Genomic DNA, 18,324 nt, shown 5'->3' on the forward strand with positions numbered 1-18,324 from the left:
TTGCTCTGTGCATCAGTGAACAGGCTAAGCAATGTGTTGCTTGTTTAAAAATAACACTCACCCTTGCTCTATTTTGGCAAAGCTTTGCACACCTTCAAAGCTATTTTCAGAGCAACAGCAAGCCTTTGCTCAGGACTCGACAGGCTCCCTGAATGTCGTTGTCACTCGGCAACACTTTATTGCGCTCCGTCCGTTTGCTCACTCGCTGTATGCCAGGAAACAGTATCAAGTCAAAATGTTTAATTTGTCCAATGCTTTGGTTTATGACTAAATACATGGAAAACTAATATGATCTTTTGAGAAAGCAGTGGTCAAAATTGAACATCAAACATACTAGGACCATCTTGCAATGGGATTACACCGGCTGCGGGGCAACAGTGCCTCAGCCCATAGGAACTTGGGTTGGGAATCGAAGGGTCGCCCGTTCAGGTCTCTGTTCTGACCAAATATGGAGTGTGGATTGCTAGCTGGAGAGGTTCCAGTTTGCCTCCTGGGCACTATTAAGGTACCCTTGAATAAGGCACCAAACCCCCAACTCCTTAGGACGCCTGTCCATTGGCAGTCCCCTCACTCTGACACCTCTCCATTTATTGCATATAGGTATAGGTCCTGTTTGTGCATGTGTGTGTATTTCAGGCCTGTGTGTATATGACAATAGAGTGAAAAATTGGATTTCCCCTGAAGGATTAATAAAGTATATCTTCTTCTTCTTCTTCTTCTTCTTCTTCTTCTTATACAGTGGGTGGGGCAGGGGTGTTGAGTGGAGCAGACAAGGGCCCCTCTAACCCTCGACTTTCAGACTAAACCCATTTTCAAACTTGGCATTTATTTTAATCCTAGCAACACATCTGTTAAGTTTTGTGATTGCATCTTGTGGCGACGCCATCGCATTGAAAAAATCTGTCCACAGACCGACAGGCAGAGATAAACACCTGGCAAAGTACTCACAACAGCGTCTGTGTTAGTTCCCACCACAGTAGTTGCCACCAGCACCACATTTTGCCATGATGACTCACACAAACACAGATTCACAAAGTGAGAACAATACCAGCCGTTATGACATTGTCGCAGCTGGTAAACACTCAGTGCTCTGCAAAAAAATTGTGTTTGGTGAATATCCAGAGAAGAAGTATTTTCTGCTGTATGATGTGACTGTTAAGACATGCATGTCATGAGTGTTCAGCAGCGCAGGAGCCCACAAATCAAAGCTGGAATGTGCTGCCCTGTTATTGAAGGAACACGTATACATTTTTTCCTATAAACCGGGAAATGTGTTTTTGCTCTTTCTCTTCCTTGACCCAGTTTGTAATGAAGTGCTAATGTGTTAGTCTTTCACTCTGCTCCAGCTCTGATTAGCCAGGATGTAACAGAAAAGGACAATTTTACTCTGAAGGTAATTTTATAGAGTTTTGGGTTACATACTTCTCTCTGCCAATGAAAGTAAGAGTGGAGTCGAGGAGTCTGAAAAGAAAAACACAGATTGTACTTGCTATTCTCAGTGTGTAGTCTACACTCTAAGTCTATTCCTGAGACAAGTGTTCCACCAAAGATGAAATCCTGTAACTAGGTTTTACAGCATCTCACTAATGGGATTGTGTGATGGTAAATGTTAACCATCCTCTTCCAGCTGAATTCACATTGTGACTGTTATTTTATGTGCTTCCTCTGAAACACTGGCTGCACTGAGTGGGATAAATCTGGAACTGGGTGTTTGTGTTTCATTATAGTGTCTGCCAAGGATCTGGTGAAGACCTGCTGCGAGACAGGGGAGAAATGGGCTTCAGCTAATGGTCACTGCAACAACATGGAGCCTCCCACAAACGATAGACACTCCATCTGCTGGTAAGGCCATTATTAAACTCCCACTCACATCATTTAGCTTAATTCTTATAATTAAATACAACACACTGTAAATCATCTTAAATAGTCTTCTGTGGAAAGGTAGCTGACTGTTTAGCCACTTCATTTGACTCAGCAACAAAGAGTGAACATGAAGATGGATTAATAAAGTGACATTATTAAAATGTGCAAAAGATATAATGGCAGAGTCATAATGTGATGTTATGGGTGTTTTCTTGAAAGATCAGTCACATTAAAGTTCATTTTTCTTTGCAAACACTTGATGGTCCTTGGACCTTTGACTGGTTGTAAATTATTAAGTTTTCAATTTCGATTTCTTCCCTCTAATTAAATTTACAGAAACTTGAAAACACAGTTCAGTCAGCTCTGTAGCTGCACTTGTGGGAAACACAGCCAACCCACTCATTGTTGCTGTAGGGCCGCAGTTGCAGTCCAAACACTCAAACATTCGTTTCTCCTTTGTGCTTTTCTCTGCCAGGACTGCCCAACAACAGTGCTGCCGCGGCTCCCTGAGAGAAAGTCGGTGTTTGGCTGGAATGACTGCAGCCAGAGCAGGAAATATGTGTCAAGAGGATGCCAGCGATAAATGTGGGATCGATTCCTACAAGGCAAGTATCTGTGACTAGATAGCCCCGTAAAGGGCAAACACAGTTCACTGGGTTCACAGTCAGACTTAATGACATTGTAAATTTCAAATTAGGCCTAATACAGTCTGAATTAGCAATTGATGAACGCATTAGCCCCAGTAGAATTGAAAACACGTGTAGTCTGTTGCCAGTGAGAGTCTCTCTGCAGTGTTGGAGTAACTTTATTCTCCATATCTCCTCCGAGCATTACTGCTGTGGTGCCAATTCCCTGTTATTCAATTTCCTTATTTAATTTACACAAAATGATTTAGGGCTAATTACAAGCGAATATTCCCACAGTCCTGTTTGGCCTCTCTGAAATTGTGAAGCATGGACTGATAATTGATGTGGTAAAACAGTAGCAGTGGTAGACACGAAGCTATTGAGGCGGTCAGTGAGGGTCAAGTCACGGTGACTGTGAAACTCCATCATGTTCGCCCCGATTCCCAAAGCCACTTATTTGCCATTTGACCCGCGTGTTGAAGGATAGGCTACTTACTCACCTGCTCAGAGGCCCTTGAGCAGCATGGGGCCGTTATTGACTCTATACTGCAGGACAGCTGTTAGATATTGGCTTTCACCACCTTCCTGTAGGACCCCTGTAGATTTAGTAATATTATGCCATCTACAAGCACAGTACATCACAGCGGTCATTACTTCTCTTTTATGTTTCGCAATGCCTCTGTGCACTCTAAGTGGTGATCTTGCTGGGAGCTACAGGGAGAAAGACTGTGAGCAAAGGCAGTCGCCCCCAAATTCATCTTTGTAACTATCAAAGTTAACTTCAGCAAGATTAAGAGTCCACAGCCACGCTAGACATGGATTTGTGCTTTGAGCTAAATGCTAACGTCAGCATGCTAACATCCTCACAATGACACTGTTGGCGTGCTGATGTTTAGCGCGTAATGTTTACCACATTCACCATGGTAGTTTAGTGTATTAGTATGTTCACATTTGCAAATATGCAGCTGATAATGATGGGAATGTCATTGTAGGTATTTGGTCAAAAACTAAAGTACTGAACAGATTAAAAATTTGAGCTGATGATGACGCTAAAGGAAAAGTTATGGGCAAGTTGCAACCTCTAGGGCTGAAAAATGAAGCCAATGCTGAAGTGCCAAAAATTGACATTCCTTGAATGGCAACTGGCTCCAAAAACAAGTCAATTCCCACAGACCCCCCATGTTAAAGTGCTCAACTTTACAGCAGAAAAACATTTACAGCAGGCTAAATTTTTATATAACTTAAATATTTGAATTTTATTAAGGCTTAAAGTTACTCATAATCAAGGCCTACGTCAACACTTTGCATGACAGGCTGCCTGCTAGGTGTCACATTAGCAAATTAAGGTAACTTACCCACCGTCGCTCCTCCCCAGCTCCATCCTCTCATCCAAAAATGGTCACCTTGGGTCACTTCTGGCTCCAATAATCCAAGATGGTGATGGCAAAAACCTGAGGCTTCAAAATGGGAGTCCACAAACCAATGGGTGAACTCACAATAACTACGTCTATTATTTTTATAACCACAAAAGAAAAAATATTCTGATAATAAAGTGCAATCAAACCAAATTAGAAGCCTCATGGTGGCACTAGAGGAAACATATGGGAGTCAGTAATCCTCTGCGGACCACTGTGTCAGCACTAAAATGGCAATCCATGTGATAGTTATCAAGATATTTCAGTCTTGATCAAAGTAGCAGACCAACAGACCGGTATAGCCATCCTCAAAGCCATGCCGCTAGTGTGGCTATAAACAAACCTGGCATACATGGACCACTGACTGTAAACGTACAGCAGCTGCTCTACAGAGCTCCATGATCCATGACTACATGTGTAAAGTCTGACTGTGTGACCTGCAGGAGTGCTGCGACTGCTGCTCTCTGGGGCTGCGTTTCCACCGTGAGGTGCATCGCTGCGAAGCCCACCTGCACCTGGGCTTCCACTGCAGACACGTCTTTCTAAAATGCTGCGAGGGGGAGCAGAGCAGGACGGGGAATCAAGACGGCTGGCAGAGAGTCAGAGAGAGGCCCGCTCTGGACTCCAGTCCACCGCCAAAAAAAGGTACTGTCAACAATTATTTGCACGTACAAACACAAACACACTCCAGAATGTGAATGCACTGTGTGCTCCGTGCCAGGAAAGGAGATGCTATTGGGCGGGGGCATGTAATACACACCAGTGTGCGGCCAGGGAAAAGCACTGATTTAAACCCAAGACAATACATTTTTGTTAAAAGGAAGCATTGCAGTAAGATTCCACAACCTTGCTGAAAGATGTCACGCCTCATTGGCCTACCAGGACAAAGTATAGCAGCCTAGTTCACCCCTGTGCTGTAATTTTAAGAGATCTATAGTGCCTGCCCGCCGGCCCACCTGCATTAAATCCTTTTTCAGTGAAGCACTGTGTTGTTGGTAGTATTCTTGTATTGATTTGCTTTGGCTACTATAAGGTGAAAAACCTGTTTGAAGAGTGACCTGCCTTGTGGTCACGGGTGATCGGGTGCTTTTCATTAGGATGTTTTTCTCTTTTATGGTTCATTACTTTTTATTACCACCACATAACAAACATTTTGTTCATCTTATTGAGGATTTGAAGCTGCTGTATAGAAAACATCAGAAATACAGCGAGACATCCTCCATTAACACAACATTTTTTAATCATAACATTATATAAACATCTACGTGATGCATTTATGAGCCTGTATTGATGCATTTTGTGCATCTTGTTGAGATGCATTTCTATTTTTAAGAGCCAGTCTAGGCAATGGACCTTATACTGGGCGGCACGGTGATGTAGTGGTTAACACTGTCACCTCACAGCAGTTCGATCCTAGGAGGGAGCCCTTCTGTGTGGAGTTTGCATGTTCTCCCTGTGTCAGCATGGATTTTCTCCAGGTACTCCGGCTTCCTCCCAATCAAAACTGCATACCAAACAAAAGTTCGGGTCTCAGGAGGATATCCAACATAATCATGAGCCAGTAATTCACATATAATTCACATATTTGGAAACGCTGCAATCATGTGACCAATGTGCTGACAGGAGTAATGAATCAAAATGGAAGCCCTCCAGTAAAGAGGCAGGTTGGGGTGGTAGAAAGGTTACGAAACATAAAACCTCCCTCAGGACTTTCCCCAGGGGACTGCGGTTTGGGACTGTGTGAACTGTTTCTTTACCTAAGCGTAACCGCAGTTCCTTAATGGCTTAAACCTGACATCTCTAACTTTATGTTAAGTATGTAATGTCGTTCATGTATCCGAATGTCAACTGTAGGATATCATACCAACCCGCTGCGTGAGGATAGGATAGACACCTATGGATCTAAGCAGAAGGATTGCAAGCTCCTTTAGGATATGAATAATGTGCTAATGTGGCAGTGATTGGTGCTGTGTATTTATCCCTGTAGAAATAAATAATAATAATAAATAATAATAAATAATATAATAAAAACTAAGAAAAGAAATCCTCCCCATTGTTGTGGCCATCATGTCTTTGCTGTAATTATTATTATTGAGGTGTTCTCCTTTAGGGAACGCTATAAAACCATGTTAAACTGTTTAATGCAGTGATTTATTTCATACAGAGTAACAACCGCTCTCTCCAGCAGTATCTGACAGCCCGTACCCAAAAGAGGCCTTCTCCATTGCCGATGAGCGGGGTGGGGAGAATGCAGTGGAGGGTCCTGTTGAGGTGGAGGACATGGATGAGTGCCTGATATATGAGGGCAACATCTGCCACCACAGATGTGTCAACACGCCGGGCTCTTACCGGTGCGAGTGCTTCCCGGGATACGTGCTGCAAGAGGACGCTTTCACATGTGTGCAAGGTAAAGCCAAGACCGCTAATCTTTTTTTGTCACACAGTGCTGGCAGACATTTTAAGTGATGCCAGTACACAGGAAAGCGGTGCCATTTGCTCTTTGAAAATATGATTCACATTCGGCGTTCCTGTCAGGAAGACCCCATTTGTCGTAATTTGTCTAACATTTGCAGTGTATTATTTTCCTGGTCTCTTTGAGTTCCTTCCTGTCTGCAAGCCCTGATACTGCCTAATAATAGTTATTTTAATCGCACACTAACATCCCTTTCCTGGACTGACAGCAATGGTCAACTAATCTGCAAAAAAGCTTTTCAGCTGAAGAAGAAAGAGGCATTTTCACTATTTGAAAAATACTCTTTGCACAAGCTGAGGGTTCGCTCAGATGTACAGTTAAGAATGTTTTCAGGTAAAGTTGTCTGCAGTGTTCCAGACTTTAATCAACACTGGCTTTCGCCAACACAAACCTGTCTCAACAGGATACTAATGCCAGAGCTCTCAGCAAATTACAGTGAGGGATGAGGCTCACTAATAAAACCAAATGTTTGTCTTCAGGCAATGTTTTTTCCTGTCTCACCTTCACCGCATTTACAACTTTCATCTGTAGCTGCTATCCTCATATCGTCAGATGAAGACGCAGGAATTGCACAAAGCTTAAGCCTCTAACTAAGGCAGCAGTAGATTGAGAGGTGGAATCCTTGATTACAGTGTAATTCATCACCCCTGTGATGGGATTATTCATGTTTCTGCAGAGACGGTGGACGAGGAGAACAGACTGAAGGAGGATGACAGAGCAGCAGCGGAGCCCACTTCACCGCTTCCGCCCCCCACCCAGCCCGCTGTCCCACTCAACCCCTGTGAAGGTTAGAAACACACAGCTTAATGAGAGGAGAGGGAGCTGCAGGCGTGACAGCCCACGAGCAGCACTTTCATTCATCCTTACATCTTAATGGGAAACTGGAGCAGGCATCTTGATGCAGTCGAATATGTTTAGAGGAGAAGCCGGCGCCGGGTGCTATAGATTGACATGTTATTATGTCAAGCTCACCCCTTCCGTGAAATGTAATTGTGCCGCAAATGTCAAACACAAGCAGTGAGATGGTATCAAAGGTTAGTTTGTTTTCAGCATGGAGTTCTCCATATCATAATCTGCACAGGGTCACTTTTTGTTTGTCATGTTTGGTTGCCATGACACCAGGGTGGAGGTCTACCACACTGCAGGCCAAAAGTAGGAAATACAATATGACCAGGTCAGGGATCAACCAAAAAGGAAATGAGCAAACGGCAATACAGTCAATAATGTTCTGTCTCCCACCCAGAGACACAAAGCTCTCCTCTGTTTCACCCTAAATGTTGTTGCGTGTAGTGGCAGTGCAGCATGTTTCATTTGACCTCACTGTACGGTATTATTTTCAGGAAACGGCCCATGTGAGCAACACTGCACCTCAGTGGGCGGAAGGCCACAATGCTCCTGTTTCCCAGGATTCTCCCTTACATCTGATGGACGCTCCTGCGAGGGTAAGGAACCAAAACTTGGTTATAATGCTGAAAACATTTTCTCACCTCACAGCAGGGGTAGCATGTGGAAATTTTTTGCAATCATAGAGGTGAAAAATGGCTCGCAATTTCAGCCCTCATTTCAGTCGTCTGTCTCAGCCAGAGGGGTTCCAGCCGAGGAGAGTTTCTTGGCACGACTGTCCGCCGCTGATTTGTCTTTTTTCTCTAATCAGCGCCTCTAGATGTGCAGAGGAGATACAGCCCTAATCCCCTTCACTCTCCACAACACACTGTGATGCAGAAAAATAAAATATATAAATGGGAGACGTTTCTTTTCATCTTGTTCCTGAACTGAGTCTCCATACCAGAGGGATCATCCCAGCGATCCATGTATTATCACGACGTATCTCACCAACTGCATCCCATATGTACTCTTTATTTCCACTCAGAATGGTGGCTGACTGTGTTTTATTACAATACTGATCAGCTCTATGAGTCTAAGCTGTCTCCCCGCGGATATATATTTAAGTTAAGCCATAACCTGTCTCCTGCGTGACAGCCGCAAACTGTGGCAGTGACACACAGAGTACTTCAGTGTGGTGACAAATTTCTCATTGTGTGGAGGTTATACCCAGTGGCCTTGCCCCTAATCTTTCTCCCAGAGGAGGGTCCGACCTGTCTCTTTAATCCGCTTCTAACTGCAGACTGCTACACACAGACCACAGCTCCGTATTTTTGTACATCTCCGTCTTCTACTGTGCACTTTTCATTATTTATTCTCTTTCTTCACACCTGCACTTTTGTCTTTTATTCGTTTTTTTAAACATCTAGACATAAATGAGTGTTTGTCCGTGAGGGCCTGCCAGTTGAATGAGCGCTGCGTGAATACTGCAGGGAGTTACATCTGTCAGAGACCGATCACATGTCCCCCGGGATACCAGATCAACAATGGCATTTGCAAAGGTACTGTACGCCTTTTCACTATCAAAGTGTTCACGTTCATCATAACACTGTGAATATGTTGTAAATACCAGCAGGAGAGCATTTGTAGTACTGCATGTTCACAATGTAAGGAAAGCACATTGTTCAGGCAAACAATCACTTTTCACCACCCCTGAGAGTAAGAATCGAAAACAAGATTTTTTTTTAATTCTTCCCATCTACTGATTATGCAATTTCACATGTGAGCACACAGACAATAGAGAGTAATATGAAACGTTACTCCAGAGGGCGATTTCCATAGTATTTTCATGGTGTTAATTCTCAAGATGAAGAGCTGCTTGACTTGTCTTCGTGGGTGGCGCTCAACTTTGAGATGCAATAGTAAACCTCCCAATACGTCTCATTATTTCCATGCGCCATAAATTGAGCCTGTGCAGAGGTCTCATTCATAAAGCAGCAGCAGCAGCAGTGTTCAGGAAGAGGGACCCCTAAGATGAGTCTTAGATGTGCTGGAAGTGCTGTTTGCCGTTGCAGATGGCTTTCATCGGGCTCAAGGAGACTGCTAATCTGCAGCTCCTTGTGAACTTAAAGAATGTTCAATCAGGCAAAATGAGCATTTAACTAGAATGTATGTTTAAGGGTAAGGCTCCAAACAGCTGCCACTTCAGGGAGTGGGAAAAAATGTCTTTGTGCTACGCTACCTATTCCCTATTCTTGGCTTACTGAGACACTGTAATGAAACTTCTCTTGCCCCCTGAAGCAAAATCACTGCACAGGGAGAAACTGAATTGTGTCCCTCTCCCTTCTCTGAACACAATGACGCAGCTAAGACCAAGAATTAATTGTGCGATCCTCCATTAATATTCACTGTCCTCCTAACTCAGCCAAAAAAATCCCACCCTTTCTTTTCGGTGTCAAAGGAGATGTCATACACTTATTACCCAAATCAGTGCAACTTCCTCTTTCTGTTATAGCAGTGTCTTATTTCAGATCTTGGCACATAATCATCAAATTTAGACTTTTCCCCCATCAAATAGGAATTGCTAGTAGCTAAGGGGGCGCACACAACTGACTCAATAGTTCATGGTAACATTACACTTCCTGTTTACATTATCTAAAGCAGAGGGTGAGGGGATAAGGGCCAAAACTTATATTATAAACTTAAGTTATGAATCTACGAAAAAAGGCCTTTTTATATTTTACACAATCAGTAGATTTTTGACAGTGCTAAGGCAGAGAATGTCCCATCATCATGGTTGTTACATCTCTGTTATATTACTAATATTCTAATCTGTGCAGTCATATTTCATTTCATAAATATGATTAAAAATGCACACATGACCAAGCACCTACAGTCACACCAGTGGCTCTTTGAGGCTGCACATAAAGGAGCTCTATGTAATACTTATAGCATTAACCTTTTGAAATCTGGAGTGATATAACTTTTCTTGTGCAGCTTTCAGACGCCTTTCGCAAGTATTTAAGCCTTTGAACCTTAAAGTAAATTGGTGCAGTTTCTTTTACAAACATGGGGAAAAATGCAATGAGCAACTTGCCAAGAAATGTTGCACAAATTGCAAAAGCTTAATAGATTTAGAAAATTATTAAATTATTATATTATTATTATTATTAAAGGCTAGGGAAAAAAAGAAAAAAGCTAGGGAAAAATATTTTTAATTATTATTATTATATATTTAAACTTATTGTAGAAAATTATTATATATTTTTTATTTTTTTTTAACTAATTTTCTTGTTTTTAATTTTCTCTTTTTACTAATTTCTTGCAAATTTCTTGGGGTCATTTCTTCTTTCAGTTCTCATTGCCTTAGTCCCATGTTTTTTTGTTTTGTTTTTGTTTTTTAAGAAAGCAAGCCAATTTGCTCAGGTTTTAAAGGGTTAATATAGCAGCAAACATTTGCTTTGTAAATATATAGTGGATTAATGGCATCTTGAGCAGAGAAGGAAGTGGATGTGACTCTCTTGTGTGCATCCCAGTGGTTAGCTAATCACCACCATTATGCAGTGCATTGCCGCTTGGGATGGTAGCAGCATGGAAGCATAGCGCCCATCCTTGGGTACACCCCTGGTTAACACTGTTAGCTCTGTCGTCACTGACATTGTTAGCACTGTTTGGGATGTTTGCACCGTTAGCGGCTAGCCACCGGCCCAGCTGCCTTCATGTGGAGAGCCATGTGAGCCTCTGTATCATTGAGACACTCTGAATATCATATAGAGCTCCTTTAGGTTAACACCAGCATGACAACATCACAATCACACTGCCATGCTGCTGATATTTAGCAGGTATAATGTTCACCATCTTTTTAGTTTGTTAGCATGCAAACGCTTGGTAATCAGCACTAAAGACAGCTGTGGTTGTTTAGTCATTTACTGAAAATATTAGACAAATTAAACATTTGACTTGATGAAGGCACGAGATTAAAGGTCAGAGGATCCCCAAAGTTATTACAATTCGTCCTGGGGGGGAGATGAATGTCATGGCAGTCACTCAAAATCACATCTCAACTTCACGGAGGTGCGAGAGGAAAATTTAGGGGATCACCAAAGTTACAAAGTCACAAATCCCTGCAATTTGATAGCAATCCATCCAATAACTGTTTGCATATTTTAATCTGGATCAAAGTGTTAGATCGACCAAGCAATCAACAGAGCAGCATTGCCCTGCACAGAGCCTGGCTAAAAACTCAGACCATTTAAAATTGCCCAAGTCTTTTGTATTCATAAAATGTATCCTTGCACATGCATGGTGTCTTGATGGCATTTCAGCCAGACATATTCTGGATAAAACAATATATCACACGCCCTACTAACGCATGCACCTGCGTGCCATGAGCCTGTAAATAAAGGGAGCAGAAACAGTGGAAAAACACAGCCAAGGGTTAAATTTTCAGGAGGTCATGGCCAATCTCTCACACATTTATCGTGCTTCCTGGCTTTTCTCTCTCTGTCTCCGTCGGTGTCGGACTCACTCAGCTCCTGCTGACTCTGCCAGGCTTGTGACAGCAGCAAGATGCTCAATCACGATCTGCTGTTTAGAGACCTACCCTATATCAGCAGGGCTGCTCGCCAGAGCTGTTTGAGGCCTCTGTACAGCAATTACGGGGGTAAAATCATGCAGGCCTGCTTGAAAATATAAGACACTCATGCATTATGCACACACACACACACACACACACACACACACACACACAAATACACACACATGCACCACATTTTGTGTTCCTTTGAGATTTTGATTTCCCCCCAGCTTTGGTTCATACTACGGCAGCAGATGTGGAAGGCTGATTGACAGGAGGTGAATCCCTCAGTAGACAGGCGTTAGTGGACTCTGGGGAGGAATATTCTGCAGTGCTCATTCACACTCTGCACATGAGGGCTACTGCATGTGACTCCTGCTGCTTTCACTCATTAGATAAATCCATCTTACCGAAATAATAACTGTCATTGAGGCCATTTTGGTTATAACAAGAGTAATTAGCATAGATAAGAATTCTGAGTTGTAATACAATTATTTTGCTCTTGATTAACTTGTAGGGTATTGACAGGGAGAGCTTTATGATAGATGAGTACCTGCACAGTCTGCCATTTAACCACAGTGCCATCCAGTGGCAAAATGTAGTATTACATGCGTGTATCACAGCATGCACTGTAGTTCACACGTTGTGGATTATTAGACTGAGACTAATAACATTTGATTTGTGCTTATTTGCAATTAATCATGTGTTCAGTCCTCGTTCATTCATTCTCATTGATTGATCTCCATCCTCAGACATCAATGAGTGTGTGCAGGGGACCCATAACTGTGGGCTCGGCTTTGAGTGTGTGAACACGGAGGGCTCGTTCAGGTGCAACCCCAGACCTCAATGTCCTGTGGGCTATAACCAGGACGCACAGGGCATGTGTGTAGGTAAGAGAAATCACTTCCTTACTGCGATGGTTACGTAATTGCTTTTCCAATTACAGCGAGGTCTGCAAATGTTCCAATACTTGGGCAAACGATTTAGGGCATGTATGCAGGTTTTCATTCAGTTACTATTTTTTTCCCTCATTTAATTGTGCTTATGGAGGAAATAAACTGATGAAGTGTTTTTTGGTGTCATTGAATATGGATTAAATTGTATATAACAAGCCAACAAGGCCTTGTTTTCAGTGGGCGGCTAGATGGAGTCACAGAAAATTTGACTGGCATACCAAAAAAACAAAAGTTACAACTGAATTCTGTCTGAATTTCAGGAATTTGATTGTGCTGTTGAAGCATATAGGCTAGTAAAAGCTGTATCAGTATGAGAGTTAAGGAAACTGATACTGATATGCTTTGTTTTTTTGCATTTTACAGTTGCATAGACCTATATCGGCACATTTTGAGTCCCACAACAGTCCTGCTTTAATGTGTGATGTATCCATACATGTTATGCAATTCATTGTTCTCCAAATAGGCTGTTGTCCTTTTCCTTAATTTTAAGGACTACATTGATTGTCAGGAACATAACATTTACTGGGAACAAGCCCTCTCTAGTTTAGCTGAGACTCGAGGGTACCAATAGAACCCATTTTCATTCCTTGAGGTGAGAGTTCAAGGGACCTATTTGAAAACGGCCATGCCAGCTATTCCTTCACCAAAATTTAGCCTAAATTTGTAGCATCATTTAGCCCCTTTCCTGACAAGCAGACATGGTTGGTACCAATGGATACCTAAGGTTGTCCTGTTTCATGCGATACCACTACCTTTGTGCTAGCATGAAAAATGAGCATACCACAGCCTCTTCAATACCGTAAAGTCAGCCTTGAATTATTTTCACCAGGAGGGCCAGTAGTAGGGGGGCGCCATTGTATAAGGGAGGCCATGACCCCCCTGCCCCCCCTCACTGCTTGTTTTATATAACATTTAGTATTGTTTTTGTTTTTTGAGATTCCAATCTTGTTCCCAAGCACAAGTGATTGAACCAAGTCAAGTATGAAATTTCCCCACAGGTGAATCATAGTCTGCTGTTGCACGCCGTGCAGGTGAATCAGTGAGGCTGCAGTGACAGAGGGGTTAAAAGCCACACAGACAGGAGATCAGACAGGTTGCTGTTAGGGGCTGCGGAGGGGTGGATAAAAGCCAATCCTCTGTCCTCCTCCAGTACAAACTGATGCTGTGGAATTAGCCCCCAGGGGCAGGAACTGGGGCATGTCGAGGCAGCCGACGCCCCTGTGAAAAGGAGTGTAAAAGAAATGCTCTGAGAAATGAGAAAATCGAGAAAATGTCAGACACGCACAACAAAGCTATCCGAGGGAATGCGACTGTGTGATGTGTGTTTGCTTTGATATGACGGTGTGGCTAAAGAGCTGCCCTCTGGTCTCTCGTGCTCTGCCTTTGTGCCTTTGTGTTTTTCTTCTTCTTCTTCTTCTTCTTCTTCTGTCTTTCTTCATCTTCATCTCCCTCCGTCTCTCTTTCTGCAACAGACATTGACGAGTGTGCCGCTTCGCCCCAGCCATGTGGTCTGGCATTTAACTGCGCCAACACTGTGGGATCCTACATGTGCCATAGGAAGATAATTTGCAGCCGTGGCTATCATGCCAGTCCTGATGGCTCCACATGTATCGGTATGATTTGTGGTTTTTACACATGAAGACTGTGTAATCTGATGATTTTATATACAGACCTGAAGACGTTGATGCAATTCAGGCGAGAGAGGCTCCTGGTAAAAACCTCTTGAACAATTTCAGCTGGTTGCAATCTGCATTCCTCACCACTAGATGGCTCTATATCCTACACACTGCTCCTTTAAATTACAAAGAATGATGATATTTTTGAGTGTTTTTTCCATTGCAGTAAAGGATTAATCTTATTCCACACACTAAGGAGACTGTCAAAATACAACAACAAACATTCCTTCATGGCAGCTGAATGTCATCTTTGTCATTTTATTGATTTCTCCGTCTCTTTACTATTCATGTGTGTCTCGTAGATGTGGACGAGTGTCAGAGCGGTCTGCATCGATGTGGAGAGGGCCAGCTGTGCCACAATCTGCCTGGCTCATATCGTTGTGAATGCCAGACAGGCTATCAGTATGACTCATTCAGAAGAATGTGTGTAGGTATGTTAGACATCATTCACATCACCATGCAGAGGAAGCGCACATACTGCACATACAGCAGAACAGAAAGAAAGGTGGAGCTTTGTACATTTTGTCTTTTCTCCCTTGTCCCTCAGTTTCACGCTCGTTCTCTTCCCTCCTTCCCTTCCTCTCGCTCTTCATCACTTTTGCACTACTGTACAGCCACCCCTCTTCTTTGTCTGCCTCTTCTGCTGCTCCTGTTTATTATTCTGCGGTGGGAGAGCTGTTGCTGTATGCCAGCCTCTGCTGCTGGCTCCTGCAGTAGCCACTGGGCCGATCACGTCTCCTGCTGTAGAGGACCCTCGTTCTGCCCCTGCCGCTGCCGCTGCTGCTGCTCCCTCTGTTTGTGATTCACTATGTTGTGACTCTCATAATAATGGACTCTGCTCAAGTGTTTAGACTATCAGCAGGCAGCTGGTCCCCTCACATCACACTCTCATTGACATGCACTCAAACACGCACAGGCATGCAAACGTATACGCCGTCGTGCAGGGCAATGGACCAGCTCATGCTCGGTTGCACGCGTGCCCTCGCACATATGGGTGCATACACACAAATGCAATACACACTTACAGCGGTGTGATGACACTGCTTCTTCCTCTCAGATGTAAATGAGTGCTGGCGCTACCCAGGCCGCCTGTGTGCCCAGACCTGCGAGAACACCCCAGGCTCCTATGAATGCTCGTGTACAACTGGCTTCCGCTTATCCGGCGATGGAAAGAACTGTGAAGGTGTGTGTATGATTGTCTGCCTGGGTGTGTGTGCATCCATGTGTACATGTCAATGCTTGCGGTTGTATGTTTTTGTGAATCTACGCGTGAAAATATGCCTGTGTGTGTGTGTTTGTTGGTGTGCCAGGTTTGTGTGTGTGTGTGCAGATTCCTAGACTGAGCTGATATTAAAGCTGGCCACTGTACAGCAGCATATTGCTGAAGAGGAATGGCAGCGAGGGGTGTTAGTGTTGCACTGTATATCATGCCATGCCTTAAAGCACAAACCAGTAAAAACATAATTGGCTTAATAACAGCATGGTGTTTATATGTTAGGATAAAAACATTGAGAATCCTTTGATCAAGTGGATTGTGACAGTAATGAGCTCTAACCTCTAATCTCCAGATATGAATGAGTGTTTGGCCAGCCCATGCAGCCAGGAGTGTGCCAACATCTATGGTTCCTACCAGTGCTACTGCAGACAGGGCTACTACCTCCGGGAGGACGGGCACACCTGCGAAGGTGGGGCACACTCTGTTACACATCACAAATACCACATTTATACCAAACATATGCTTGGACAAGTTTACGAATCAATCTCACATGATTTATTTCCTCTCTGCCGTTCAGACATCGATGAGTGCTCCCAGAGCATCGGCCATCTGTGTACCTACAAGTGTGTGAACGTTCCTGGCAGTTACCAGTGTGCTTGTCCTGAGTATGGCTATACCATGTCTCCAAATGGGCGCTCTTGCAGAGGTGAACACCCCTCTATGAAACAAAACCAACTCAATGCATGCACTCGCTGTGTTGTAGCTGCTTCACTGCAAGTGCACCTCATTGAGTTCAGCTTGGAAATAGATTTTAAAACAGCTCCGCATCCGTTTAACTCCACATAGAGTGTATAGTTACGGTTATGCTCAGATAAATATAATTGGTACTTTTACAGTGGCTCAGTAATTACACAGACTGTAAAACTTTATTGGCCTAAAAATCTTGTCGCGCTAATTTGAATTTTTTACCCGAGCAGTTTTTCGTCTCACATGTTTCAGCAATGAGGCCTTTCCTCAAAGTTCAATTATGCTGTGACAAACGCATTTCCTCGACTGCAGGCAGTAAACCAGCCCTTGTGCATTAACTGTGTGTTTTAGATATCGACGAGTGCACCACAGGGGCCCATAACTGCTCTCTAGCTGAGACCTGCTACAACATCCAAGGAGGGTATCGCTGCCTTTCTCTCGACTGTCCACCAAACTACCGCAAAGGGACGGACACGTAAGTGATGAAATCGGTTCAAAACCCATTCCACTGCTCAGTAAGATGCCTCATTGACCTTTCTGTTAGGATTTTGTGATTCATATGAGGCTGGATTATTCTGTAAAGGATAGTTTTTTATTTGAAAGCAAGAAGAGGGAGAGGAGTGAAAGGAAAAGAAAATCAGTAACACTTTCTATAAAGACCACATAGTGCATTATGGGGGCATTCATAGTGAGCTATAAAGCATTTGTAATCCTTTATGACTTCACTCATGAACATGCTTTCTGATGTACTACATTAACAGTCATAAAACATTATAGATGTCACATAACAATGAATTACAAGTTCAGGTAACATATGGCTGACTGTTGGGGCTGATAATACATGACTATCTATACACACTTCCACAGTCAACTGTTGTAGGAACTCACAATATGCTGCAATAGTACATGCACTATCATAAGTTACCATTGTGTTTTAAGTAAAGTGAAGTATATATTCATGCATCTCTAATAATGCATGCTTCATTATGATGTTTCATTGCTGGTAAAGTGAAGATACTAGACAGTTTAAAAAGAGGCACAAAGAAAGTATCTTCGCAAGGTGCAGAAATGATTAGGAGGGATGTAAAGTGCACTCAGGGTGAGACTGTTGTCTGTATTCTCAATTTGTATCTTTGTATTTGTTTAATACACAGGGTGAAATTGGTTATCAGATATTAAGAAGTGCAGGTGGTGTGGAGTGTATTTATGTAGTAGTCTGATTAGTGATGGATGAGTATAGTTTGGGGTTGGAGGTAGGGCTAGACAAGCATGTTGCTTCTTCCTGCTCCTTTTCGGACATGAAATGTTCATTTATGTTTCTCATTTTAAGTCTGTTAATGATTTATTGTTTGTCTCTGTTTTTATAGATTTTTTCCAACAATATATTTTATTTATTTGTTTTCTAAATGATATATATAAAATATATCAAATAAATAAGTATAAAGTGAAGTGTAATGCATTTTCATGCATTTAAAAGAATCTATGCTGCTTCATAATTGGTTGTTATAAAAGATACCAAAATGTTAACACACAATATAAAGAATAACAAGTAAAATGTGTCTGCTTTAGGAGTGGAACCTTAAGTTATAAACCTATATTATATATACAAAGTAAGAAAAAGACTTCATTATCACTATTGAATAGAAGCAATGACAATGGATGTTCTAACAAACCATTAACAACTGTCTGTATGCAGCCAGTGCTCCAAGTGGGTCGGTACTCACCTCTCACTTCTGTGTTTTACTCCTCGTTGTATCATGACTTTTTCTTGCCCACCGCCACTTCTCTCAAGCTGCTGGTACTCTTCTCTGCCCTCTCCATATCTAGTTCTCAGGGTGATTCATAATGGCCCTAAATAAACTGCATTACCCAGAGGACACTGGGGGGCACTACATGGGCCACTCAGAGAGCAGTACTTGACGCTCACCTGTTCCCATTCTTGTCTCGTAAATTG

The 18,324-nt window shown here is 42.8% G+C and overlaps 1 protein-coding gene across 2 annotated transcripts in view; it reads left to right on the forward strand.

The window, feature by feature from the left end:
- Positions 1–18,324, forward strand: part of fbln2 (fibulin 2) — a 34,865-nt gene that overhangs the window by 12,826 nt on the left and 3,715 nt on the right. Inside the window, exons 3-16 of one of the 2 annotated variants that reach the window (XM_033629565.2) lie at positions 1,728–1,842; positions 2,339–2,468; positions 4,348–4,549; positions 6,090–6,311; positions 7,054–7,164; positions 7,718–7,819; positions 8,630–8,761; positions 12,528–12,665; positions 14,204–14,344; positions 14,710–14,838; positions 15,465–15,590; positions 15,976–16,092; positions 16,201–16,329; positions 16,722–16,845. In XM_033629565.2, coding sequence (XP_033485456.2) covers positions 1,728–1,842; positions 2,339–2,468; positions 4,348–4,549; positions 6,090–6,311; positions 7,054–7,164; positions 7,718–7,819; positions 8,630–8,761; positions 12,528–12,665; positions 14,204–14,344; positions 14,710–14,838; positions 15,465–15,590; positions 15,976–16,092; positions 16,201–16,329; positions 16,722–16,845 — 1,918 coding nt within the window. The remainder of the gene's footprint in view (positions 1–1,727; positions 1,843–2,338; positions 2,469–4,347; positions 4,550–6,089; positions 6,312–7,053; positions 7,165–7,717; positions 7,820–8,629; positions 8,762–12,527; positions 12,666–14,203; positions 14,345–14,709; positions 14,839–15,464; positions 15,591–15,975; positions 16,093–16,200; positions 16,330–16,721; positions 16,846–18,324) is intronic. The other variant, XM_033629566.2, reaches the window with a different exon arrangement.

Source organism: Epinephelus lanceolatus, chromosome 8, assembly GCF_041903045.1.
Source record: "Epinephelus lanceolatus isolate andai-2023 chromosome 8, ASM4190304v1, whole genome shotgun sequence".
In the NCBI taxonomy this organism is placed as follows: Eukaryota; Metazoa; Chordata; class Actinopteri; order Perciformes; family Serranidae; genus Epinephelus; species Epinephelus lanceolatus.